Here is a 27802-nt window from a genome sequence, read left to right on the forward strand (position 1 = left end):
GCTGTAACTTAAATCATAGCATCAATTTGAATTTTCATGACAATAATTATGTTAAGATCAAATACTGTGTTATCGTAATTTTGGTTGGTTGTTTTGTATATGATTTCCCCTTCAATTAGGGGCTTAGGCCTAAATTTGAATAAACATTTCGCATTCGCATTCGCATTCTCTCTCTCTCTCTTTTTCTCACACACTCTCTCAATCATATCATCCTTTTTTTTTTCTCCTTTCAGCTCCACTCAGTTGTAAACCACAAAACTGCTCAACAGTAATGAAAAGAAAGTGTGATCACTAATCCTTTGGAAATTTGATGTCCGAGTTAAATGGAGTGTGTGTGTGTTTGGGCAAGTGACATTTCTGTGTGCCGATGGGTTGTGAGAGTTTATGGTCTTCCCCCTGTTTTTAGTAATCCCTTCATAGTTCATGTCACTCTAATCACACAAGGTACGGCCATTACAATAAGTAACCATACTTACATTGTCTTCCTTTTCCTGTACTTTCAGTTGCACTGCTCATTCTTCACATTTCTTTTCATGTACTTCCCACTTCCTATGCTTCTGTCTTTCCTTTCTTCCTGGGGAAGTTTGTGTGACTGACTGTGTTTCTAATAACCTTTTTTTCTGAAAACAGTAAAGAATGAAAGAGGTGCTGTGGTAGAGTCGGTCAGGCGATAAACTTCTGTATTTGTATTTCTTTTTATCACATCAGATTTCTCTATGTGAAATTTGGGCTGCTGTCCCCAGGGACACTACAGCGCCACCCATTTTTTTGTATTTTTTCCTGCGTGTAGTTTTATTTGTTTTTCCTATCAAAGTGGATTTTTCTGCAGAATTTTGCCAGAAACAACCCTTTTGTTGCCGTGGGTTCTTTTATGTGCGCTAAATGCATGCTGCACACGGGACCTCGGTTTATCGTCTCATCCGAATGACTAGCGTCCAGACCACCACTCAAGGTCTAGTGGAGGGGGAGAAAATATCGGTGGCTGAGCCGTGATTCGAACCAGCGCGCTCTGATTCTCTCGCTTCCTAGGCGGACACGTTACCTCTAGGCCATCACTCCACTGATTCAGTGTTCACGAGTACACAGGGTATGAGGTCCCATTCCAGTATGGTGTTGTGTCCTTGGGAAAGGCATTATACTCTGATTTGCCTCAATCCACCCAAGTGTGAATGGGGTACTTGACATCAATTGGGGAAAGTTGAAATTTGTATTTGTGTTTGTTGGTATTTCTTTTTATCACAACAGATTTCTCTATGTGAAATTAGGGCTGCTCTCCCAAGGGAGAGCGCGTCGCTACACTACAGCGCCACCCAATTTTTTTTGTATTTTTTCCTGTGTGCAGTTTTGTTTGTTTTTCCTATCGAAGTGGATTTTTCTACAGAATTTTGCCAGGAACAACCCTTTTGTTGCCGTGGGTTCTTTTGCGTGCACTAAGAAATGGTGGAAGGAGAAGATTTGGCCCTGCCTCGATCCTACGCCAAGCCTAAACACAATGTATGTGATTATGAAGTCACTGCTCCTACAGCTGTAAAAGGTAAAGGGGTGTTTAACCTTAATCATTTTAGTTTTAAAGAATGAATATGTCTAAAATTGGGAGGAAAAACTTTATTTTTCAGATCCTGCGAGAAACGCGGGATAAAAGCCACAATGAATTTAGCCCTGCCTCCCAGTGACAAGCCCAGACACAGTGGATATGATGTCACTGCCCATACAGCTTTGAAATGCAAAGAGACCTCTAACAGAAACATGCCTAAGATTATAAGAAGAAATAATTTTCTTTCTTTTTTTTTTCAGATCCTGCGAGAAATGCAGATTGAAAGCAGCAACGAAGGCAGATTTCCCTTGTCAGAAGGCAAGAAGGAGGAGAACATCAGGAAGAACAGATACAAGGACATCGTTCCACGTAAGACCCTGTGTTTTGTGATCTATGCACCCCGGAAAACAGAGTATGGCTGCCTATATGGCAGGGTAAAAACGGTCATACACATAAAAGCCCACTCGTGTACATACGAGTGAACGTGGGAGTTGCAGCTCGCGAACGCAGAAGAAGAAGAACAAGTGATCTATGCATCTGTATCCAACTTTTGCGACTTGCATCACATCACCCTGAATGTTGCAAAGTCAAATAGTAGGATGCTGATTCACAAGAGCAGTGAAATGCAGCTCCACAGACAGAGCTATGCCTTCTGCAGCACAGGATAACACAGCACATTGCAGGAAGTGAGAACACAGCACAGGGCAGCACAGCGTAGCAGAACCAATGGGTGCACAGTGTAGCACAGCTTGACTCACAGAGTTGATGCTGGACAGTTTATAAGTAAACAGTACAGTTACAGAGTGCATTACATGATATAAATGTGTAGTTGTACAGCACAACACCGTATGGCACCATACAGCACAAAAGAACACATGTTTGACACTGTATAATGTCGCACTGTGGAATGTATGATGTCACTTTTGTTTGGGTAGGGAAGAGAATTTATGTGATTCTCTCTCTCTCTCTCTCTCTCTCTCTCTCTCTGTGTGTGTGTGTGTGTGTACTGAGCATGAGGGAACTGAGGGGAGGGAGGAAGAGAGAGAGAAAGAGAGGGAAGAAGAAGAAGAAGCTGAGACCCCCAACATCTGATTACTGATGATATTATAAGATCAAGGATACTTTTCAGGCTGAGATCCTGATCAAGGAGTAGTATCATGTACTCAGCGGGGAAGATTATTACATCAAGCCCTCAGCATGGCTGACAAATTTGTTTTCTAGGGAGCTCCCAACTCACTGCCTGTTCAAGGAACTAGATGTTTATCATTGGCGACTGCTTTCTCAGGACTGGTTTTGGTTGCCTTTGCCTTTTCTGAAAAAAAAAAATCACATTGTTTAAAAAGTTGTCAAGAAGATGTCAGAGCTTGTGGACTGATCCACATTTATGTACATAACACACTGCTATTCCACATGTTCGTACACTACACCACACTGCTATTCCACATGTATGTACACTACAACACACTGCTATTCCACATGTTCGTACACTACACCACACTGCTATTCCACATGTATGTACACTACACCACACTGCTATTCCACATGTATGTACACTACAACACACTGCTATTCCACATGTATGTACACTACGACACACTGCTATTCCACATGTATGTACACTACAGCACACTGCTATTCCACATGTATGTACACTACAACACACTGCTATTCCACATGTATGTACACTACGACACACTGCTATTCCACATGTATGTACACAACAACACACTGCTATTCCACATGTTCGTACACAACAACACACTGCTATTCCACATGTTCGTACACTACACCACACTGCTATTCCACATGTATGTACACTACAACACACTGCTATTCCACATGTATGTACACTACAACACACTGCTATTCCACATGTTCGTACACTACACCACACTGCTATTCCACATGTATGTACACTACAACACACTGCTATTCCACATGTATGTACACTACAACACACTGCTATTCCACATGTATGTACACTACACCACACTGCTATTCCACATGTTTGTACACTACAACACACTGCTATTCCACATGTATGTACACTACACCACACTGCTATTCCACATGTATGTACACTACAACACAATGCTATTCCTCATGTATGTACACTACACCACACTGCTATTCCTCATGTTCGTACACTACACCACACTGTTATTCCACATGTTTGTACACTACACCACACTGCTATTCCACATGTATGTACACACCACACTGCTATTCCACATGTATGTACACTACACCACACTGCTATTCCACATGTATGTACACAACACACTGCTATTCCACATGTATGTACACAACACACTGCTATTCCACATGTATGTACACACCACACTGCTATTCCACATGTATGTACACTACAACACACTGCTATTCCACATGTATGTACACAACAACACACTGCTATTCCACATGTATGTACACAACAACACACTGCTATTCCACATGTATGTACACTACACCACACTGCTATTCCACATGTATGTACACTACAACACACTGCTATTCCACATGTATGTACACAACACACTGCTATTCCACATGTATGTACACTACACCACACTGCCATTTCACATGCATGTACACTACAACACACTGCTATTCCACACATGTACACAACAACACACTGCTATTCCACATGTATGTACACTACAACACACTGCTATTCCACATGTATGTACACTACACCACACTGCTATTCCACATGTATGTACACTACACCACACTGCTATTCCACATGTATGTACACTACACCACACTGCTATTCCACATGTATGTACACTACACCACACTGCTATTCCACATGTATGTACACTACAACACACTGCTATTCCACATGTATGTACACAGCACACTGCTATTCCACATGTATGTACACAACACACTGCTATTCCACATGTATGTACACACCACACTGCTATTCCACATGTATGTACACTACAACACACTGCTATTCCACATGTATGTACACTACACCACACTGCTATTCCACATGTATGTACACTACACCACACTGCTATTCCACATGTATGTACACTACACCACACTGCTATTCCACATGTATGTACACTACACCACACTGCTATTCCACATGTATGTACACTACACCACACTGCTATTCCACATGTATGTACACTACACCACACTGCTATTCCACATGTATGTACACTACACCACACTGCTATTCAAAAAAAAAGAAGAAAAAAGGCAGCATATGCCTGACCTTCACATATCGTGTCTTTTTTTTTTTCTTTTTTTTTTTAATGATCTTCAAGGATTGTGAACCATAAAGTGAAGTCTATAGCTTTTATCAGTGTGGATCTGTTATTTCAATCCAAAATTTTTGCAAACAGTCACTGGTCACATGCCCATTATTGCACCCTATACATACAGTTACATGTCGCCACAACATGTCATCCTTGTTCAAGTATAAATAAACACTAGCATAGGTTTTTTCAAGCTTTATAATTTTTCTGACTGAAAATGTTTAGTGTGCTTAGATCTCTCAGTTTTTATCCCTGCCTGTGAGACAGATGTATGGAAAGAAACAAAATCTGACCATGTTGAAAGCTTCAGTGTTACCATGTGACCTTAATTCTCTCCATACGAACGGCGAAAGAGATGACGTTAACAGCGTTTCATCCCAATTACCATCATCAAAATATTGCAAGCGGAACACTCTTATACTGAAGAGGTGAATGTTGACAAAGAATACCACAGTTCTGAGGACGGAAGCTAAAGGTTGGGTCATTCAGACACCCACTGGACATCCTAGGGGTCTGTGTAGAGGAGAAGAGAGAACTGGCCGTACTGAGTGAGTTAAACTGAATTAAGATCAAGGTCAGATTTGCCATCCACACAGATGGGCAGACTACTTTTGCTACAACATAGATCCACGTAGATTGGATATCGTAGATGACTGTTTAGGGTCTGTTGAAAAACACTTGAGTTGTGAGAATTTGTGTTTTTAAACCCCTGTGTGGAATTTCATCAAGCTGGATGAAACCAAGTTAATATAAAACTGAACAGTTATTATTAAACTATATTGAAATGAACTTGTGTCAACTTCTTCAAGCTGCATTGATAATGCTCTTTCAGTTTTGATTTAAAAAAAAAAAAAGAAAAAAAAAGGGGGGGGGGGGTGTTATTGGGTGTGTATGAATTCATTCACATACAACTACAAGCACATGCATGGATGTCCACACACACACACACACACACACACACACACACACACACATTATATACATTGTCATGGCTTCGTTTTCTCAACCAGGAGAGCTGACTTGAAAGGAAACAATCAGCAGATGGTTAAATGAATGTTTATATATTAACACATTAATGATGGTTTAGCTTAGAAGTAGAAGTTTAGATACATAATGTACAGTATGCCAGATAGTAAAGTATTCAAAATGTTAAAAATGTAAAACCATTGTAATTGCTCTTGATATATCTATGCAGCAACAGAGTCGATGAACACTAGGTCTACAGTTGAGGAGGGGGAGGGGGAGAAGATGATCAGAAAAGGTTCTCTTAACTCTCTCCATACGAATGGCGAAAGAGACAACGTTAACAGCGTTTCATCCCAATTACCATCATCAAAATATTGCAAGTGGAACGCTCTTATACTGAAGAGGTGAATGTTGACAAAGAATACCACGGTTCTGACGATGGAAGCTAAAGGTTGGGTCATTCAGACACCCACTGGACATCCTAGGGGTCTGTGTAGAGGAGAAGAGAGGACTGGCTGTACTGAGTGAGTTAAAGTTGGAAATGAAAGACAGGGTTTATGACATTACAGCTCACGTTCCTTCTCTTTGAATGTGCCCAGAATTTAAATGTTGAACATGATCCAGTATTGTGCCGGAATCGTGTGTGAATGATATTTCACTTCCTTGTATCCTGTAAGTGCAGCAACTATTCATAGACAACATGTACAATGAAAATCGTGAAGGAATGGATCACTGGAGGTAAACAAAAGGGTGGGGGGTGTGGGGGTGGGGGGTAAGAGAGGGGTGATGAAGGGAGGAGAAGGGTGGATATGGCTGGTGGGGTGAGGTGGAGGGGGGGGTGGGGTGGGGGTTTGCTGTGCGTGGGTTAGGTAGTCAGTTTTTGTCAAGATCCAACGTGACAAAATCTACGCAAAGCTATTTCAGTATTTTAGGGCTTGTTCAGTACACACTTGGATGTTTACACAAGGGTGCTTGTCTTTTCAAGTGTGCACACACAGACTGGGATGGTGATGTACACGCAGACACCAGCTACACATGCATTGTGACATGTGTCTGCGTGCACGTGCAGACACACGCTTGCATACACACAGATGTGCACACACACACACACACACACACACACACACACACACACCACATGCATGCATGCATGCCCACATGTGTTAGCATGTGTACACACACACACATGCACACACACATGCGCACACACACACACACACACACATGTGCACACATAATGCAAGCTCACAAATGTGTTTTGATTCACCTGTATACATAGTTATGGTTACATGAAAGAACATGTGCACTGAAACAGAAAGGTGCACTTACAGTTACAGACACATATAGGGACAGACGGGAACAGAGATACAGACAGACGGTTACACATTCACACATTCTCTCTCTCTCGGTCTGTCTCTCTCTCTCTCACAAACACACACACATACAAACACACACAAAACACACACACACACACACACACACGAACACACACAAACACACACAAAACACACACACACACACGCATTCTACCACCCTTAAAGTTGAACAGGTGACAACAAAAGATGTTCCTGTTTTGCTCTCACATTGATCCTTCAGCTCTGTAACACCAAACCAGTAACAGGGTCTTGTTGGCTGAAGGTCGACTTTTTTTTTCTTTCTTTTCTTGGTCGGTTGGTGCCTGCTGTGTGATTCTTTTCTTTCTTTGCAGACATATTTTGTGGTTGCCAACACTCTCACAGCAACACATGCACGCACGTCTGCATGCATGCATTCACAGGCATACACATGCATACAAACACATAAACAAACAAATACATAGAGACACATGAGCTCACACACATGCAGGCACACATATGTATACATGCGCGCATGCACACACACACACACACACACACACACACACACACACACACACATAAACACACACACACACACAACTCTCTCTCTCTCTCTCTCTCGCTCTCTTTGAGTAAAAATTGCATGCATGTATACACACATTCACACGCTCGCACATAGATTCACTCACTCGTTCACGCACTGTGAAATGTGCACACATGAATGCACACACACGCGCACACACACACACACAGCACTTTGTCAGATCAACAAGTGAATCTGTTAAGTTTCAAATATTTGTATTGCAGAGTTAAGCTGCACAGTGTTATCTAACTTGCCAACTGAGCCGGCTACAGAATCTGAATAACAGACCACGATAACAGATTTGGAACAACAGGTTGACTGGTGGGCAAACATAAACGCCCAACACTCCAAGCTTTTTTTTGTGCAGTTTCAAATGGGAAGTTTTATCATACTTTAACCAGCAGTTGGTAATTATGTCACAGTGCTAACCAGCAGTCAGTAATTATGTCACAGTGCTAATGAGGAATCAGTGATAATATCACAATACTCCACACCAGTCAAAACAGAGCAACGTAAGTGCTTCACACAGGCAGATGGGTTGTCTCATTACAAGAAATCAGTACAAAAGATATTGTACTGGGCTACTTTTTTCTTTTCTCCTTAGTGCCAGAGAATTTGGGACTACCCCCCCTACCCTACCAGCCCCCCTCAAAAATTCCAACAGGCTGACAACATATTGCAGACAAAAATGTTGTCCTTGCAGATGCACGTCACACATTGAGGATATTTTGTAGTGGCAACTTTCTTCCTGCCATTTTATACAGATTTCCTCTCTTTTATTAGTTTAAGGTTTTTAAAAGTATAAGACAGTCAAATGTCACCAACAAATGTTATTGTATCTCTTAGAACATTCAAAGGTCAAGAAAGTCAAACATCGCAACAAGTGTCATGTTCTTTGAATTATTTCTTTGGTAAAGAAAAAAGAAAAAGAAGAAGGTGTATTCTAAATGTATGAAGACTGAATGTAATGCACTGAGTATGAAGAGTTTACAGACTTCAAAAGCTTGTGGCTGGTAGAGTTTGAATTAGAAATGTCTATCTGCCCGTCTGTCTGTCTTTGTGATGTTGAATTGATTCCTAATAAATTCTGTCATCAACTGTCATTATTCATAATTATTCTTCTAATGTCAAACATGAGTTAATATCTGACTAAAAGACTAGCAATATTTGTGTATAAAGCACTAGACTTACGACAAAGCTGTACTGACAATATGGAGCGAACACCGTAGTATCTAACATGTTGTCATTTTGTGCATTTTCTCACCCCATTGTAATGGACCAGAGGCCTTTACAGTTAAACCATTCTGAATTCTGTCTGTCTTTGTGTCTCTCTCTGTCTCTGTCTCTGTCTGTCTGTCTGTCTCACACACGTACGCACGCACACACATCTAGCATCTTGTGTGTAAATTATTTATTTATTATTTATTTATTATTATTATTTTATTATTATTATTATTATTATTACTACCTTTTTTATGTTATAATTATTATTTATTTATTTATTTATGTAAGCATATCTATTATTTATTCACCTTTTTTTTTCATTTTTTGTTTCAAGGCCTGACTAAGCACGTTGGGTTACGCTGCTGGTCAGGCATCTGCTTGGCAGATGTGGTGTAGCGTATATGGATTTGTCCGAACGCAGTGACGCCTCCTTGAGCTACTGAAACTGAAACTGTGTGTAAAAAGACATCAAACATAAGTATTACCAACACTATTACATCCCACTATCCACAGTGGTGAAGTGGTTAGCACTGCAGACTGATGGCTGGGAGGACACATGTTTGGTTCCCAGCAGAGGTGGGTGTTCTGGCCTGTGGCTGGCTTCCATTCAGTGTTGAGTGTGCTATGGACTTCAGTGAGAAGACTGGGACCACACAGTTGAGTATCATCCGCTTCACAGATGCATCTTTTGGTGTGTTGCTCAAATTTCCCGACAAGTGTCTGTATCTCTCGGGCCTGGTTTACGCTGGGATATCATTATCATTATGAAAGGAAGTATAGAATACAACCTTGTCACGTAATCCCAAGCCTAAAGAGACCTCTATGGTAACATCATCATCAACCTTTTTCGACCCTCTTTCACTTCTGTGCTTAGGGTAAGTCCTGTCAAGGTCTTTGGTGTGGGCTTAGTGGGTGGTGGTCTAGATACACATTAGATCAGAACAGACACTGCTGAAAACCACCAAAGTGACTCAGCAGCAGTGCAGGGTCATCTGCCGTGTGGCCTACTGGTGGCCTAATATTGACAGTTCCCTGTGGACTGTCCATGCTGGGACTGGGACAAATGAACCTGGGTGTGGTTGTGTATGGCGGGATTGTGGCAATAGTGCTACTGAAATGGTGCTGATGGTGGGACAGAAAAAAATCAAAAAACAAACAAACAAAAACCACCACCAAACTACTGCACCCATACACGCCCACACACAATCACCGAAAGAAGGAAGCAAGAGAGAAACAAAATTTATACAACTGATACACCCACACGCCTACACACTCACTGAAAGAAGGAAGCAAGAGAGAAACAAAATTTATACAACTGATACACCCACACGCCTACACACACTCACAGAAAGAAAGCATAGCAAGAGAGAAACAAAATTTATACAATTGATACACCCACACGCCTACACACTCACAGGAAGAAGGAAGCAAGAGAGAAACAAAATTTATACAATTGATATTCCCACATGCCTACACACTCACAGAAAGAAAGCATAGCAAGAGAGAAACAAAATTTATACAATTGATACACCCACACGCCTACACACTCACAGATAGAAGGAAGCAAAGCAAGAAAGAGCGATTACAAAATTTGCAAAACAAGGAAGACATGCACGCAGTGATTTGTGTTTCCTAGTACATTATATATATATATATATATATATATATATATATATATATGTATATATATATATATATATATATATGTATATATATATATATATATATATATAATTGTTTGGGTGACAACAGACAGGACAAGCTAAAGATGTGTGTGTGTGTGTGTGTGTGTGTGTGTGTGTGTGTGTGTGCCTCTGTGTGTGTGTGTGCTGGTGTTTGTGTGTGTGTGCGTGCGCGTGCACGCATGCCTCTGTGTGTGTGTGAGTTATCCCTGTGATTTTGATGCATCACCGACAGCATTCTTGGCAGAACAATGGTGAAGACATACTACAGTGACGTTTCCCAGTACGTGCATGCTATACCTGTGTGTTCAGGTGACGACAGACGGGTCAAACTGAAGGAGATCCCGGGAGAGGCGGGGTCCGATTACATCAACGCCTCCTTCATTGACGTAAGGCTGGCTGCTTGTGGCTGCACTGTGGTGGTGGTGACCGCGTGTGGGAGACTGGAAAGGATGGGTGTGGAGGAGGGAGGAGGGGATGTTGTGTGTGTGTGTGTGTGTGTGTGTGTAAATGTTTGTGTCACTGTGTGTGTGGGTTGGAGCATGTGCACAAATGCTTGATTCTTTCTCTTTCTGCTGAAGTGTGTGTGTGTGTGTGTGTGTGTGTGTGTGTGTGTGTGTGTGTTGGAGCATGTGCATAAATGTTTGCTTCTCTGTCTGCTGAATTGTGTGTGTGTGTGTGTGTGTGTGTGTGTGTGTGTGTGTGATGGAGCATGACTGCACAAATGCTTGCATCTCTTTATCTATATTACATCAACTATGGCAAGCAGGAAAAAAGCGGTTGCTGTTTCATTGATTTGTTTATAATTTTATTGTAAAGTTGAGATAACGGCAACAACAACAACAACAACAACAAAAAAGAAGAAAAAGAACCACAGGTATTCACACTGACATGGACCAGGAAAAAGGTTTCTATTTCATGACTTTATTTAGAATTTCATTTTAAAGCTGAAATAACCAACAACAACAAAAGAAAGATAAAGAACCACAAGTATTCACACTGACATGGGACCAGGAAAAAACAACTGTTGATTTACATCAAATTGCATTGGAAGGTGGGGGAGCTTGAATACCTCACTGTTTTTAGGAACAGGAAAACAGGTTGAAATGGTATTGTATTTAAGGGTGTGAATATCGAAACAAGCGGAAATTTTCATGTATTTTGGGCGTGATTCTCGATAGAGGCATCATGGCAGAGGTTGTTTTTTTGTTTGTTTTTTGTTGTTGTTTTTTTGCTGCCCCATCATCTGCACCGTTTCAGTGGCGTTACTCCCACGCCGCTCATTTAGATTACCCCATACACGGCCACACCTGGGTTCGTCCGTCACAGTTCCAGGGTCAGCAGTCCACAGGGACCCATCGATGTTAGGTCACCAGGAGGCCACACACCAGAGTAGACCCTGCACTGCTGCTGAGTCACTTCGGTGGTGTTCAGTGGTGCACCATGGCAGAGTTGGTAATGTACTGGACTTGTGATCCAGTGGTCACCAGTGATCACAGTACGAGGCATGGTGAAGGTTTCTTGGGAAAGTCACTTTACTCTGCTCTAATTCTCCTCACTCCACTCAGATGTGAATTGGAACCTGGCTTTGATGGGCGCAATAGCCAAGTGGTTAAAGCGTTGGGCTTTCAGTCTGAGGGTCCCGGGTTTGAATTTCAGTGACAGCGCCCGGTGGGTAAAGGGTGGAAAGTCTTCCAGATATGTGCTGACCTGCTAGTGCCTGAACACCCTTTGTGTGTATACGCAAGTAGAAGATCAAATACACATGTTAAAGATCCTGTAATCCATGTCAGCGTTCGGTGGGTTATGGAAACAACAACATACCCAGCATGCACATTCCCGAAAATGGAGTATGGCTGACAACATGGCAGGATAAAAACAGTAATACATGTGAAAGCCCACTCTTGTACATACGAGTGACCGTGAGAGTTCCAGCCCATGAACGCAGAGGAAGAAGAAGGAGGAGGAACCTTGCTTCAACAGAGGAAGGTTAAAACGGGGGGAAGGAGAGAACTGCGCCTCGCTTTCCTGTGCCAGATCCTGGACACAATGAATATTCATCACCCCGATGGCTGTAAAAGGCTATGGGAACTTACAGTTGCATGTACAGTTTGAGATCAGTGACATCTTTTGATGTTGTGAGTCACCTTTACCTGAAGTTCTGTTCATTGTAAGGAGGAGGAATTTTGTTTAATGTCCCGTCACACATATCGGTGATTGCAGACATTTTGTTAAAGTATTTATGAATACATTTGAGTATTATCAGTTAGAAGGGGTGGGAGATGTGAATGAATGGAGGGTTGGGGGAAGCTGGGCAAATGAGGGTGAAATGTGGATGAAATTTGAAAAAAAAAAAAAAAAAAAATCTAAATACAATTACAGAAAATTACTTAAAGGACTTCGTGAAAGAGAAGTCGTTAAACTGACAAGCGAAATAACTGATAATGAATGCAAAAAGTCAAAAACATCAACGTTCTCAGTCACTTGTGAAGACACACTTTCGTCTACATAAGGCTTCATCAAGCTACAGTAAAAAATTATATGCTCAGTTGTCAGGTTACTAAAGCATATGCACTTGACATTAGAACGATACTTGGTCCGTAATGAATTTGATAATAGTCTGAGAGCTAAACTCAGAATTGGTCTGCGAATGGGACCAAAGTCTGAGAGAGTCAACTGTTCGTTGTAAGTTTGTTGTGTTGTGTTCATTTTTGCTGCAGTGTGCTGGGGTGGGAACATTATTGAGAATAACAAAAACTGACTTGAAAAAAATTATCAACAAGAAGTAGAATGTCACCCTGTTTTTGTTGTTTTTTTAATGCAATTTGATAGAATACTAATTTGGTGATGAACAGGGGGAAGCGATGCAAGAAAATCTTGTGGATCTGGAGCCCAAATGAAATAAACTCACATGTACAATTGGTATGTGTGGAAATGATTAATCCATATTTGGTGTTGACAAAGTATTTCCAGTGAAAATGAATTTGTTAAAGTTTACTTCACACACACACACACACACAGACACAGACACACAAACACACACACACACACACACACACACACACACACACACATGTACGCACACATGCAGAATCAATGTTATCACGTAGACTCACTTTCTTCACACAATGGACAAAAAACAAAAGAAAGCAAAACAACAACAACAAAACTGGGTGAGGTGGTGAGTAGAAAACAGGACACAATTGAAGACCTGTGCAACATGATAGTGATGAATACACTGAACACAATTGTCACTGGCAAGACATGCGGAGAGACTGCCCAGTTGTACCATGTCCACCAAGGAAGTGAGAGATTCTGAGCGCACAGGGTCGAATCCCACAGTCGCCAGTTTTTTCGGTCTACTGGACTTTGAGTCCTTGGATACTAGTCATTTGAATGAGATTATAAACAAAGGTCCCGCATGCAGTTAGCGCATGTTAAAGAATCCATGGCAACAAAAGAATTTTACCTGGCAAAATTCTCTAGAAAATATCCACTTTAGCAGAAAAGAGAATACACTTACAGGCAGAAAAAAAAAGAAAAGGGTGGCACTGCACTGTTGGGATACACTCTCCCTGGGGAGAGCAGCTCTCATTTCACACAGAGCAATCTGTTGTGACACAGAGTGATACAATACAATACAGTGCAGTGACCCTTTTCACACTGATTGATAGCAGACCGGTGGACGGAAAAGGTAGGTTTAATTCATCAGGCGTCCACACACAAAGACAAGAAGATTCAATGAACCTTTTATTCCCACTGTTTTTCAGACTCCCTTTAAACTGTGATAAACAAAACAGGCTTCAGTAGAAACTGAACCATAGCTGGTTAAATTGAACCTCTGACTCCATTGAAACAGAAACTTGTCTGCTTGATGACGTTATCCTGACCTGAACAGGAACTTATATGGTAACTGCATTTAAAATATTCAGTGGCATTCCTTTTGTTTAAATTTTTGTGCTGTTGCTTTTATTTCATGACATCACTGAGTTGTTTGTCTGTGTGATTTAGAATGTGTGGGTATGCGAATGTATATTCTTAATCATATGTTGGCACACATTCTGTTTGGCTTGCTTTTTAGAATTCTCTGTTGGTTGATGTTTTGTGTGAAAGAGATTGTGTGTGTGTGTGTGTGTGTGGGGGGGGGGGGTGTGTGTGTGTGATAGAGAGAGAGAGTGTGTGAATGTTTGTGAGAGAGAGAGAGAGAGAGAGAGAGAGAGAGAGAGAGAACTGTGGGGCGATATGTTTGTGTGTGTATGTGTTGAATGTTAAGTGAGGGTCAATATGATGTTAGTCGGATGTTTTTAGCTTTAAGTATGAGCAGTTTACTGCATGTCTTATTTGCACACTATTATTATTATTATTATTCCACACAAGCAGTATGTTTGGTGTGTGTACTGATGGTATGGGTATACCAGGTACTCTGGATTCAGTGAATGGTGTTAACATTCTTTACTTTTCACTTTTTTTTTCTTTTTTTTTTTTTATTGATGGTACACATTTGAATTTCCATAGTGGATTGATAAGGATGTATTGCACTGTACTTGTCTGTATTGTATGATATTGTAATGTATATGCCCTGATGTGGCCCTGTGTGGTGGACTGCACTACAAGCAACAATGTCATTGTATCGTATGATAACAGCGAGGATGAGAAATGTTTGGCCTGTTCCTTCATGAAAGCTGAAAGGAGGAAAAAGTTTCCAAAGAGCAGTTTGTGAGTCAAGAGTTCAATAGTAAAGTGTTGAACGAAGGACTTAATTTCATGCAACTTGTTGTGATGCTTGGGAATGGTCTTTCAGATTTGGAGAGGAAGTTTACAGTTTCAGTTTCTCAAGGAAATGTCACTGCATTCGGACAAGTCCATATAAAGACGCTTCACCACATCTGCACGACAGACCTAACACACTAGCCAGGCCATGAGTGCATGCATGTATATTTGTGTACCTCTCAGATTGGATTCCTTCTACAGAAATTTACCTTGGTACAACCCTTTTGTTGCCATGGGTTCTTTTTCAGTACACCAAGTGTGTGCTGCACATGGAGCCTCAGTTCATCGTCTATCTCGTCTGAATGACTGGACGCTCTGTTTGATCTTCCTGTCAGACTTGGGAGAAAGGGCGAGACTGGGATTCAAACCCAGACCCTCACGGACACTGTATTGACAGATGTGTGTCTTAACTCACTCAGTACGGCCAGTCCTCTCTTCTCCTCTACACAGACCCCTCGGATGTCCAGTGGGTGTCTGAATGACCCAACCTTTAGCTTCCGTCGTCAGAACTGTGGTATTCTTTGTCACCATTCACCTCTTCAGTATAAGAGCGTTCCGCTTGCAATATTTTGATGATGGTAATTGGGATGAAACGCTGTTAACGTCGTCTCTTTCGCCGTTCGTATGGAGAGAGTTAACCATTCTGACATCCTCCTGACATAAAGAAGGAGAGGAAGTGTGGGAAGTGTAGTTTGTGGCAGGACTGAACTGGCGGTGTTGATCCTGCAAGGGTGTTGTGATACACATACCACCCTCATCAGTGTCTTCTCTTGGTGGATCATCTCCCTCGTTGTGACACACATACCACCCTCATCAGTGTCTTCTCTTGGCGGATCATCTCCCTGGTTGTGATACACATACCACCCTCATTAGTGTCATCTCTTGGCGGATCATCTCCCTCGTTGTGATACACATACCACCCTCATTAGTGTCATCTCTTGGTGGATCATCTCCCTCATTGTGATACACATACCACCCTCATCAGTGTCTTCTCTTGGCGGATCATCCCCCTCATTGTGACACACATACCACCCTCATCAGTGTCTTCTCTTGGCGGATCATCTCCCTCATTGTGATACACATACCACCCTCATCAGTGTCTTCTCTTGGCGGATCATCCCCCTCATTGTGACACACATACCACCCTCATCAGTGTCTTCTCTTGGCGGATCATCTCCCTGGTTGTGACACACATACCACCCTCATTAGTGTCATCTCTTGGCGGATCATCTCCCTCGTTGTGACACACATACCACCCTCATCAGTGTCTTCTCTTGGCGGATCATCTCCCTCGTGATTATTGTGGTTTTGTGTTTCACCACCACCAACAGTGAGAGCCGTTTCAGGATAAAAGCTAGGGGTTGGGAGGGGGTGGTTGTGGTGGGGGCAGAGGGCATGGGCAGAGAGGATGGAAATATCACTTTACTGAGTGGGGTAATTGCTCTGTGGGGTTTTAAGTGTCAAGAAATATTTCAGGGTGGAAAAGACATGGATTGACCTGTGGTTGTACTCGATTTCTGACTGGTGGTACTTTTGATAAGAAAGAAGAGGATTCTGGGCCCAAACTTCCAGTGCCAAGCCCCAGACACTGTGCTTATGGATTCACTGTCCCTATGGGTGTAAAAGGCGATGGCTAAAGAGGAGTCATGTTGTTCTGTTTATTGGGCAACATGTTACTGTACCTGACTACACCTTTTCTTTTTGACGGGTGGGGGTTGGGAGAACAGAACATATTCATTGTATGCAGACTTGTGAACTGATACTCATCTTTGTTTCTTATGTCTGAAAATGTTCTCTTTATATTAAATGTGTAGTGAAAAAACTTTTTTTTTTTTTTTCACTTATTCACCATCCCTCCTGTGATATAAAGAGCACTCAATGTGTGTCATTGAAAAAAGTGGATGAATGAAAACCTTTAAAAAGAAAAGAAAAAAACAAAACAGAAACTTCCACACTTCCCTGTATAGATGTTTGCAGTGTGCAGTTAAACAAAGAGCATCTGTCATTGTCCCGTTTCTTCACAAAACACAATAGTCTGGGGTTGTTTCTTCTCCTTCTTCTTCTGCTTTCGTGGGCTGCAACTCCCACGTACGCGAGTGGGCTTTTACGTGCATGACCGTTTTTAACCCGCCATGTAGGCAGCCATGCTCCGTTTTCGGGGGTGTGCATGCTGGGTATGCTTTTGTTTCCATAACCCACCAAACGCTGACATGGATTACAGGATCTTTGACGTGCGTGTTTGATCTTCTGCATGCATTTACACACGAAGGGGGTTCAGGCACTAGTAGGTCTGCACATATGTTGACCTGGGAGATCGTAAAAATCTCCACCCTTTACCCACCAGGCGCCGTCACCGTGATTCGAACCCGGGACCCTCAGATTGAAAGTGAAACGCTTTAACCACTTGGCTATTGCGCCCGTCTGGGGTTATTTCAAAATCTGTCCCTGTTCCCGTATTTGGTAACATGTGCATTGTATCACTGTTAACCCTTTTGGTGTTGATGATGCATTTATGCAGAAGTGTTGGAGAGCACCAGCATCACATTATATGGTCCAAAAGGGAACCATCTGTGGAACTTTTCCTTGAGTTTTGGTCTGGATGCTAGTCCTTCAGGTGTGATGATAAAGTGAGGTACCATGTGCAGCATGCACGTAGCGCACATTAAAGATCCATGGCAACAAAATGGTTGTCCCAGGCAAAAATCTGTAGAAAAATCCACTTTGATAGGAATACAATTACACTTGCAGGAAGAAAGAAAATAAAAGGAGGTGGCGCTCTCAGTGTAGCGATACGCTCCACCTGGGGAGAGCAGCCTGAATTTCACACAGAGAAATCTGTTGTGACAAAAGAGTAACACAGTAGAATACTATCATCCTCTTTTGATCATGTGACAACGATTTACCCTCCTTTTATTGTTGACGGTGGGTTTTTTTTTTGTTTTTGTTTTTTTGTTGCTGAAAGTTATCTTACAAGCCTGCAGGTGTGCGATATCTTTGCTGTCAAGAAACACAGGCGACGCAAAAAGGGTTAAACCAACCATCATGGATATGAGAGACCTTACGCAGTATCCTAATGAGGGGCAGGAATCTTCCTTCTACTTGACCCAGCTTTGAATGAAATACCTTGGTCTGTCTTTCTTCTTCCATGTAGGTGACCCACTTGTCTGCACAGAGGGGTGAGTCTCTCTCACACCACAAGAGCTGGGCTGTTTCCCAGGAAACTTGTTCAATGTCCTGACAGGCACAATAGCCGAGTGGTCAAAGCGTTGGCTGCCCACATGGCAGGGTGAATAAACAAAACAGTCATACATGAAAAATGTGACATGTCTGTCTGAGTGTGTGTATGTGTGTGTGCCTGAAATCTGATTGAATGACACAGGAAACGAATGATGAGCGCCCAATGGCAGCCGTCTGTTGGCTCTGTCCGGGTAGGCAGCGTGTTGTGCAAATGACCCCGTGTTTGTAAAGCACTTAAGAGCTTGGTCTCGTGACCAAGGGTTGGCGCTAGATGAATATCCATAGCATATTGCAACTCACACTGCTGATTGTAGACATTTTGGTAAAGTATTTATTTTCACAGTTGAAAGGTGAATGGCTGAAATGATTAGAAATAAAATTAAAGAAAATTACTTAATGGATTTAGCAAAATGGACATCGTTAATTCAACACGAGAAACAACCGATGATGAATGTAAAACAGTTGAAAATATTCATGTTCTTTGTGACTTGTGTTGAAGCACTTTGAAAGACAGGAAGAATCCTGGGTAATCTGTGAAAGATTTATTGCTGTTTGCCAGTTTGAGATGAATAACTGTTTTACTGTCACTGAAAGTAAAAATACAAAATCAGTACCATCCCAGGTCCTGAAGTGTGTGTATGTGTGTGTGCGCTCGCATACACACATACATGTGTGTGTGTGTGTGTGTGTGTGTGTGTGTGTGTGTGTGCTATGAGGGACTGAATAGAAAGAAAAAAGTCTAAACATTAACAGAAAAAAAGGAATCTGTTTCCTGACTGCTAAACTTGAGAAAAGAAACAATTATAATATGATAACAACAAAATAGTGATAATAATAAGAAGAAGAAGAAGCAGAAGAAGAAGTCATAGACTGTTTCAAACCTTCCTAACTCTTTGACCCTAGAAGCACTGATGCTTTCCAGAGTACTTCTTTTGTGTGCTGATGGCTCAGGTAACGATGAAGGGTTCAGGCTGATGGTGTGCGCTGTGTTGACTGATGGCAGGATGTGGACGGGAAGTGGGGATACATCGCGGCCCAGGGCCCCATGCCGCACACCGTCATCGACTTCTGGAGGATGCTTTGGGAGTACAAGGTGGAGATCGTCTTCATGGCCTGTCGAACCGTGGAGGATCGCAAGGTCAGGATTACAAGATACAACTTTAAGGCCAGACACGGTAGTGAAATTTTGACCAGAATCATGATTTTTTGTGATTTTCGTTTTTTCGCATAATTTGCTTCTTCAACATCTAATCTTTATAGTCCGTTTCACCTGGGTACTATATTCACTTAAATAAAGCTTCAAACAGCATCAGCATGTGTGATTTCTTGAGTACAAGCACATCTCTTTCTTTTCCTGTTTTCTCAGTTTTGTGTTTTGTCTTCATAATACCATTTTTCAAAATGCTAATGCTCAAAATATTTAAAAAATAGCATGTTCAAACTTGGTACTTTCTTTCTTTATGTATTCATCTTTATTATAGTGCAGTGGTTTGTATAGTACTAGTAAAAGAATGAATATACACTCATTTGAAAAGCATTATGTCAAGTAATTTATACACATTTCAACAAAAAAATAATAATAAATGTAATTATTCAAATTCCAAAATACCACTGCACTATAATAAAGAACAAATACAAATAAATCAAATAAAACAAACAGAAATAACATGTCTATAAGGTCCGAAGTTTTAAGCTTTTAATTTTTTTGTTTGTCGGCCATTTTGGATTCGTTTCCAGGGAAACTGTCACGACAAATTGCACAAAATGACCTTTTTAGACATGTTTAGTCCAATATCTTTGCATACCATGTCACAGAAAGCCATAAACTTCAAGTTTATTTCATACGTTTTTGTACTACCGTGTCTGGCCTTAATTATTGAACATGGAAACCCCCCACCAAAACGGAGTATGGCTGCCTAGATGGTCGAGTTGAAAAACAGTCTTACACATAAAAGCCCACTCGTGTACATACGAGTGAATTTGCGAGTTGCAGCCCACAAACGAAGAAGTAGAAGAAGAACAGCAAGGAAAAATGTCTTTCAGCTGCACATATAACATATAAAACATCTTAAACACTTATGCATGATAGGAAATACCGGACTGAACTGTCAGTGTATCTCTTCTCTTCATTTGGTTGTGACAAGATACAACTTAAATTATTGTCCATCAGACATGGAAAAGTGTCTTTCAGCTACAAATATATAACATAAAAAAACATTTATACATGTTTAGAAAAAAAAGAAATCTGTGTGATAAGAAATACCAGATTGAACTGTCGGTGTGTCTTGTCTCAGACTGAGTGTGTCATATCTCTTCATGTGGTTGTGACAGTTTCATTTTCTGTTTCAACGTTTCAGAGTGTGCCGACAGATTCAGTCATGGTACACCATGTCTGAAGTGTTTGGAAAAAAAAAAGAAAAAAAAAAGGGAAAAAAACCCCGAAAGAAAGAAAGAAAAGAAAGCAGCAGCGGGTGCCTGATTTTCACATAAACCCAACGCACTGTTCAGGCATTGAGAGAGCCCATCCTAGGTTGTTTTTTTTTTGTAAAACATTAACGTAAAAATGAAATAAAAGAATAAGGCAACAAAAACATGTGAACGCATGAACCCTTTCAGCCCTTTAAGGTTGTCTGCCTGTGCAGCCTTCCCAGCCTGGCATGGTTTGGCCTGGCTGCATCAACGGGAAGGGGTGCTTCACTTCAGGCACAAATTTATAGCTACCGCTCAACCAATAGCTAACGAACTTCACATTATGACTGAAATCTGATTTTGACACAAATTGCTGAAGTCTCAAGACAAAGGATGTAATAGTATACTTGTAACTTTAATTAAATAAAAAGCAGAAATAGTAAAATGTCAACTTCGATGGATGTTGATGGTTGTGGGCTCATCCACTTGATTGTCTACACTGGTTGCTAATTTCATCTCCTTCACTTTCCCATGAATTATTGAAAGAATTATAAGACAAATCGTCATTATCTGGGTTGAATTCACTGCAAGAGTCCATTATAATTTCATTGAGCTCTAAACTGCTCAGTAAGCCTTTGACATTTTACTATATCGATGTGGAAAACCGGATATAAAAAACACACTATTCGTTCGATTTTTGGAGCAAAACTTCGCGTGCCAGTGAGGAAGGAAATTAAGTTGGAGTTACTTTCCTTACATAGCGGTTTAATGCATGATAATAAGCTGACGAACTGGTTTAAATAAACGGGTTTCTTCGCCCGCCTGTCAGGCAGGCTTAGGCGAAGAACGGCGATCAGCGGCACACACCTCTCAGGCAGGCACAGGGATGAATGAGTTAAAGTCTTAACTCCCGAGAGCAAGGTTTCGGTTGCGCCGCTTTTCTCTGCATTCAAATTTTGTATTACGTGTAGCTGACACATTTTGTACTTTCCAAAGTCAATTCAGGTCTAGATTGGAAGCTGCTAGGCAAATCTTGCTCTCTGCCATAAATGAAGCCAAACCGTAGCTTTATTAGGCTTTTATTTTGAATAAACCTTCACCGACGTCACAGTGTCAGACTCTGGTGAGAAACTGGCTTGATTCAAATCGCCCGCCATTTATAGTCCGGTTCAGGCTTTAAATGTCATGAAGGGAAAACAGTGTCTGGAAGCCAGTATATATATATGTGTGTGTGTGTGTGTGTGTGTGTGTGTGTGTGTGTGTGGATTGATTTCTCTCTCTTTTTTTGTTTGCACAGGCCAAGTGTGAAAAATACTGGCCAGAACCAGGAGAAAGTATAATGTTTGGTAACGTCAAAGTTCAGACGGTGAGTAATTTTTGGTGAGAGGTTTTGGGATGGTGGGGGCGAGGGGAGGGAAGTCATCCATTGTCTTTGAATATTATCAAATTACTGTATTTGCTGTGCTTGACATTTGTTTAGGTCTAATTATATTATAATTTATATGCAAATATGATTTATATGCAAAGTGCAGGGTCTAAAACTGGGTTGAACTGATACACTGTTTTCTTTTTTTTTCAACATGAAAATTGATAACAAATTATTTTTATATAGAATTGTACTTGATAACAATTATTTTTATATAGAATTGTACTTACGTGGAAATTGATAACAAATTATTTTTATATAAAATTGTACTGACATGGAAATTGATAACAAATTATTTTTTTTATCGAATTGTACTGATGTGGAAATTGATAACAAATTATTTTTATATCGAATTGTACTGACGTGGAAATTGATAACAAATTATTTATATAGAATTGTACTGATGTGGAAATTGATAACAAATTATTTTTATATAGAATTGTACTAACGTGGAAATTGATAACAAATTATTTTTTTTATAGAATTGTACTGACGCTGATAGGGAGAAGAGCAGAATGAACAAAGTTTTTTTTGTTTATCTTTTTTCATCTAGTTTTATTTTCTTTGCCGTTATCTTTTTGTCATTAATTGTTTCATATCTCAAGAATGGTTTATCAGTTGTTTTTCTTACATTTTCACCATAAGAAAACTCACTTTTTCTTTTGCTTTTATTTGAGGGTGGGGTGGGGTGGTGGGGTGGGTATGTGTGTATGGATGAATTTATGATTTCTATGTTTCCATTGTATTGTGAAGAAATGTCTTTTAAAAAAAGAAACAGAAACAACTTCCTCTTCTAACGCTGTAGGGTTGACACTGTTTGTGCAGGAATCGGAAGAGACGGTCCAGGAACACTTTATCAAACGACGTTTACGTGCAGAGAAGAAGTCGGTTGTTCACCGCTTCATTCAGTTCCAGTACGTGGGGTGGCCCGACCACAACATCCCTTCTAGCCCTGATGTTCTGCGCAGAATGATTGAGGAGGTCCGCAACCACCGCAAGCGCTTGAACGTCCCTATGGTCGTCCATTGCAGGTGAGAGCTTTTTTTTTTTTTTTTTTTTTTTTTTTGCTGCCCCATTCATCTGCACCGTTTCAGTGGCATTACTCCCACGCCGCTCATTTAGATTCCCCCATACACAGCCACACCCGGGTTTATCCGTCGCAGTTCCAGCGTCGGCAGTCCACAGGGAATCATTGATGTTAGGTCGCCAGGAGGCCACACACCAGAGGAGACCCTGCACTGCTGCTGAGTCACTTCGGTGGTGTTCAGTGGTGCCTGTTCTGTTTTAACGTACTTAGGATAACACCTACTAAGCCCCCTACTAACGACAATAATGGCTTAGTCGCGGAGCCAGACTGAGTGAGCGTCCCTCCCAGAGTGAAGACTGCCACCATGTCCCTCAAACAACAGCCCCCCATGAATCTGCCGACACTGACGACATTGACAGGTGAGAGCTTTGTCGTACTAACAGAGGAAGAGGAGGAATTTTGTTTAATGTCACGTCACACATATCGGTGATTGAAGACAGTTTGTTAAAGTATTTATGAATACATTTGAGTATTATCGGTTAGAAGGGGTGGGAGATGTGAATGAATGGAGGGTTGGGGGAAACTGGGTAAATGAAGGTGAAATGAGGGTGAAATTTGAAAAAAATTTCTAAATACAGTTACAGGAAATTACTTAAAGGAAGACGTAAAAGAGAAGTCATTAAACTGACAAGCGAAACAACTGATAATGAATGAAAAAAGTAAAAAAACATCAACGTTCTCAGTCACTTGTGAAGACACACTTTCTTGTTCATCAAGCTATAGTAAAAAATTATATGCTTAATTGTCAGGTTACTAAAGCATATACACTTGACATTAGAACAATATGTGGTCCTGCAAGTGACAGATATAGAGATCCTACCCCACAAAATGATAATACAATCAACTCGGCAATAACTTTACAGGAGGTAAAGAACGCTATTCATTTGTTGAGTAACAAAAATGTGTCAGTTGGTAAGGATGTAGTATCTTACACCATGTTAAACCATTTGCCAGGAAACTGGATAATTATATTACATACATTATTTCAAAAGTGCTGGGAATGTGGACAAATCCCTGAGGTATGGAAAACTTCCATTGTAACTTCTGTATTAAAACAGAATAAACCTCGAACAGAAGCTTCGAGCTACAGACCTATTTCGGTTACCTCCCATGTACTAACAGAAAGAAACCCTGGAGTTTGACGTCATATGCTGCGCAGTTTTTATTTTCTTTTTGATTACATACATTAGTGTGTCTCTGTCTGTATGAATAAACATGCATGTGTGTGTGGTTTTGTGTTCTTACTCACGTGCACGAGCGTATAATGTATGCGCATGTACATGTGTGCTTATGAGTGTGTGGGGTTGTATAGAATGGTGTGTGCCTGTGTTGGTGTGTGTGTGTGTGTTGATGCTTGTGTGTGTGTGTGAGAAACAAGTGATAGTTGTCGTGTGTTCAGCGCTGGATGTGGGCGGACAGGAACCATATGTGCCATTGATTTCGCCTGGACACTCTTGGACAGAGGGGTGAGTGAATGTTGCAGATGATGAAGTGTTTGGACATCAGCATGCACACATTTTATGTCAGACTCCACATTAGAATATGGGGTATCCATTTTTTTGTTTTTGTTTTTGTTTTTTGCTCTGTTATCATAACAAATCAATATTTAAAGAATCAGACTATAACTGGGACATTCACATACTTAATGGAATTCATCTGCCACTAAATCTTCTCTTATGTATGCATTGAGGTATACACATCAGACACATATGCATGCTTGTGCAAAAAGTTACTACAGTGTTAGTTAATCTGACAATAAATTAAAACTTCTGCATTTACAAATTACAATATTGCGGTTCACACATGAACACATGCACACCCGCGCGCGTGCACACACATGCACGCATGCACACACGCACACACACACACATGAAGATGAATGAAAACTTTTGCATGTACAAATTACAGTATTTCAGTTCACACATGAATATATGCACATGTACACGCGCGCACGCGCGCACACACACACACACACACACACACACACGCACACACGCACACACCCCAAAATGGAACCGGAGTAATGATGCAGCTTTTTGTGAAGACTGGACTTACTTTGAAAGAAATCATTGCTATCATTATACAGTACATCTGAAATGATTTGCAAGGTATGTTTGCTGGCATATGTGTTTGTATGCATGCCATGCACTTAAAAAAAATAATGTGCATTTGTGTAGGCATAGATGTTCATTTGTCACTGTATGTATATGTGCGTGTGTATGCGCGCGTGCGCGTGTGCATGTGTGTGCGCACATTTAAATGCATGCAGCTGCATACATGAATGCATATGCATATTCAGTGGAATGTTTGTAAACGTGATATTATGGAAAAGTTTACTGCTTTATAAAACATTGAACTTGGTGACTGATGCACAAACACTGCGAATGGTGTAATGATGAATGTTTTGCATAAATATTATATTGTAATATAGTGTATTGCTTTTTGTCTCAGCTGGCTCAGGCTGCTCTCCCAGGGATATCAGTATCAGTAGCTCAAGGAGGCGTCACTGCATTCAGTCAAATCCATATACACTACACCACATCTGCCAAGCAGATGCCTGACCAGAAGCGTAACCCAACATGCTTAGTCAGGCCTTGAGAAAAAAAAAGAATTAAAAAAAAAAAAAAAAAAAAAAAATATATATATATATGAAAAAAAAGAAAAAAAAAAGAGATAAATACATAAAAATAATACAGGGGAGAAAGAGTAACCACAGTGGAGCCCCACCCTTTTAATTTTTTTTTTTTTTTACTTTTCTTTTCTTTTTTTCTTAGTTTCAGTTTCAGTTTCTCAAGGAGGCGTCACTGTGTACGGATGAATTCATATACGCTACACCACATCTGCTAGGCAGATGCCTGACCAGCAACATGAACCCAACGCGCTTTGTCAGGCCTTGAGTGTATGTTTGTATATTTGTGTACCTATCAGAGTGGATTTTTTCTACAGAATATTGCCAGAGGACAACACTCTCGTTGCCATGTTGTTGTTTTCTTTTCAGTGTGCCAAGTGTGTGTTCTACATGTGACCTCAGTTTATCGTCTCATCTGGATGACTGGACGCTCAGTTTGATTTTCCAGTCAAACTTGGGAGAAAGGGCAAGAGTGGGATTCGAACCCAGACCCTCATAGACTTTCTATATTGGCAGTTGAGGATCGTAACCATTCTGCCACCTTCGTGTTTTTTGGGGTTTTTTTTTTCTTTCTTTTTTTTGTAACAAGGTCTTACTTCCAAATGATGCTGTAAAACATTTTATCTGATTTTGTGGACAGATGGTGACGGAAGGCTTTAGCATGTTTGAGGTCATCAGGGTGTTGAGAGAACAGAGACTGTCGATGGTTCAGACACCTGTGAGTATCAGGTGTGAGGGTGTGTGTGTGTGTGTGTGTGTTTGTATGTGTGTGTGTGTGTGTGTGTGTGCTGGTGTGTGTGTGTGTGTGTGTGTGTGTGTGTGTGCTGGTGTGTGTGTGTGTGTGTTTCTCAGACATGCACAGGCATACCCAGTTCTCTAGATCATGCACATACATGTTGATGTGAATCAATTCATACCATATATGTACATGTGCCAGATATATATATATATAGAGAGAGAGAGAGAGAGACAGAGACAGAGACAGAGACACAGAGAGAGAGATGGTTTATTTGTATTTGTATTTCTTTTTATCACAACAGATTTCTCTGTGTGAAATTCGGGCTGCTCTCCCCAGGGAGAGCGCGTCACTACACTACAGTGCCACCCATTTTTTAAAATATTTTTTCCTGCGTGCAGTTTTGTTTTTCCTATTCAACTAAGGCCAAAGCCTCATATGAATAGGGGATAATAACATAATTTTAAATGTCATTGCAATTGGTAATATAAACAACGCAATTTCTTTCACAACAAACTATGAGTAAATCTAAGAAATAACTCTCTTAACTGAAGTGTTTCTTGAAGAGAGAGAGAGATAATGTATAATAAAACCAAAGCCCAGATGTCTGTGTTTCCCATACAGAAGTGTAAGAAACAAAAAAAAAAGTGGTCTTAGTTTAACTTTTAACCTCAATCTTAAAAACTGATCTGCACTTGGGAAGGGCATTGATACACACATGCATTCATATGTGTATCGATATAGATATGTAGATATAGGTATGTACAAAAGAAATGTGTACGTGAGTATATGTATGTGTGTAACAATACTTATATACATATATATTTATGTATGTGTAGGTTTATATTAAAAAAAAAAGAAAGTGCATGTATGTATATAACCATACTTACATGTATACATATATATT

The 27802-nt window shown here is 40.7% G+C and overlaps 1 protein-coding gene across 4 annotated transcripts in view; it reads left to right on the plus strand.

Annotated features, from left to right (window-relative positions):
* The window catches only part of LOC143284643 (uncharacterized), a 69060-nt gene that overhangs the window by 2560 nt on the left and 38698 nt on the right, over nt 1–27802 (plus strand). For all 4 annotated transcript variants that reach the window (XM_076591518.1, XM_076591519.1, XM_076591520.1 and 1 more), the window contains exons 2-8: nt 1795–1903; nt 10914–10990; nt 19612–19746; nt 22315–22383; nt 23269–23474; nt 24930–24996; nt 26800–26877. In XM_076591518.1, coding sequence (XP_076447633.1) covers nt 1795–1903; nt 10914–10990; nt 19612–19746; nt 22315–22383; nt 23269–23474; nt 24930–24996; nt 26800–26877 — 741 coding nt within the window. The remainder of the gene's footprint in view (nt 1–1794; nt 1904–10913; nt 10991–19611; nt 19747–22314; nt 22384–23268; nt 23475–24929; nt 24997–26799; nt 26878–27802) is intronic.

Source organism: Babylonia areolata, chromosome 8, assembly GCF_041734735.1.
Source record: "Babylonia areolata isolate BAREFJ2019XMU chromosome 8, ASM4173473v1, whole genome shotgun sequence".
Lineage (NCBI taxonomy): Eukaryota > Metazoa > Mollusca > Gastropoda > Neogastropoda > Buccinidae > Babylonia > Babylonia areolata.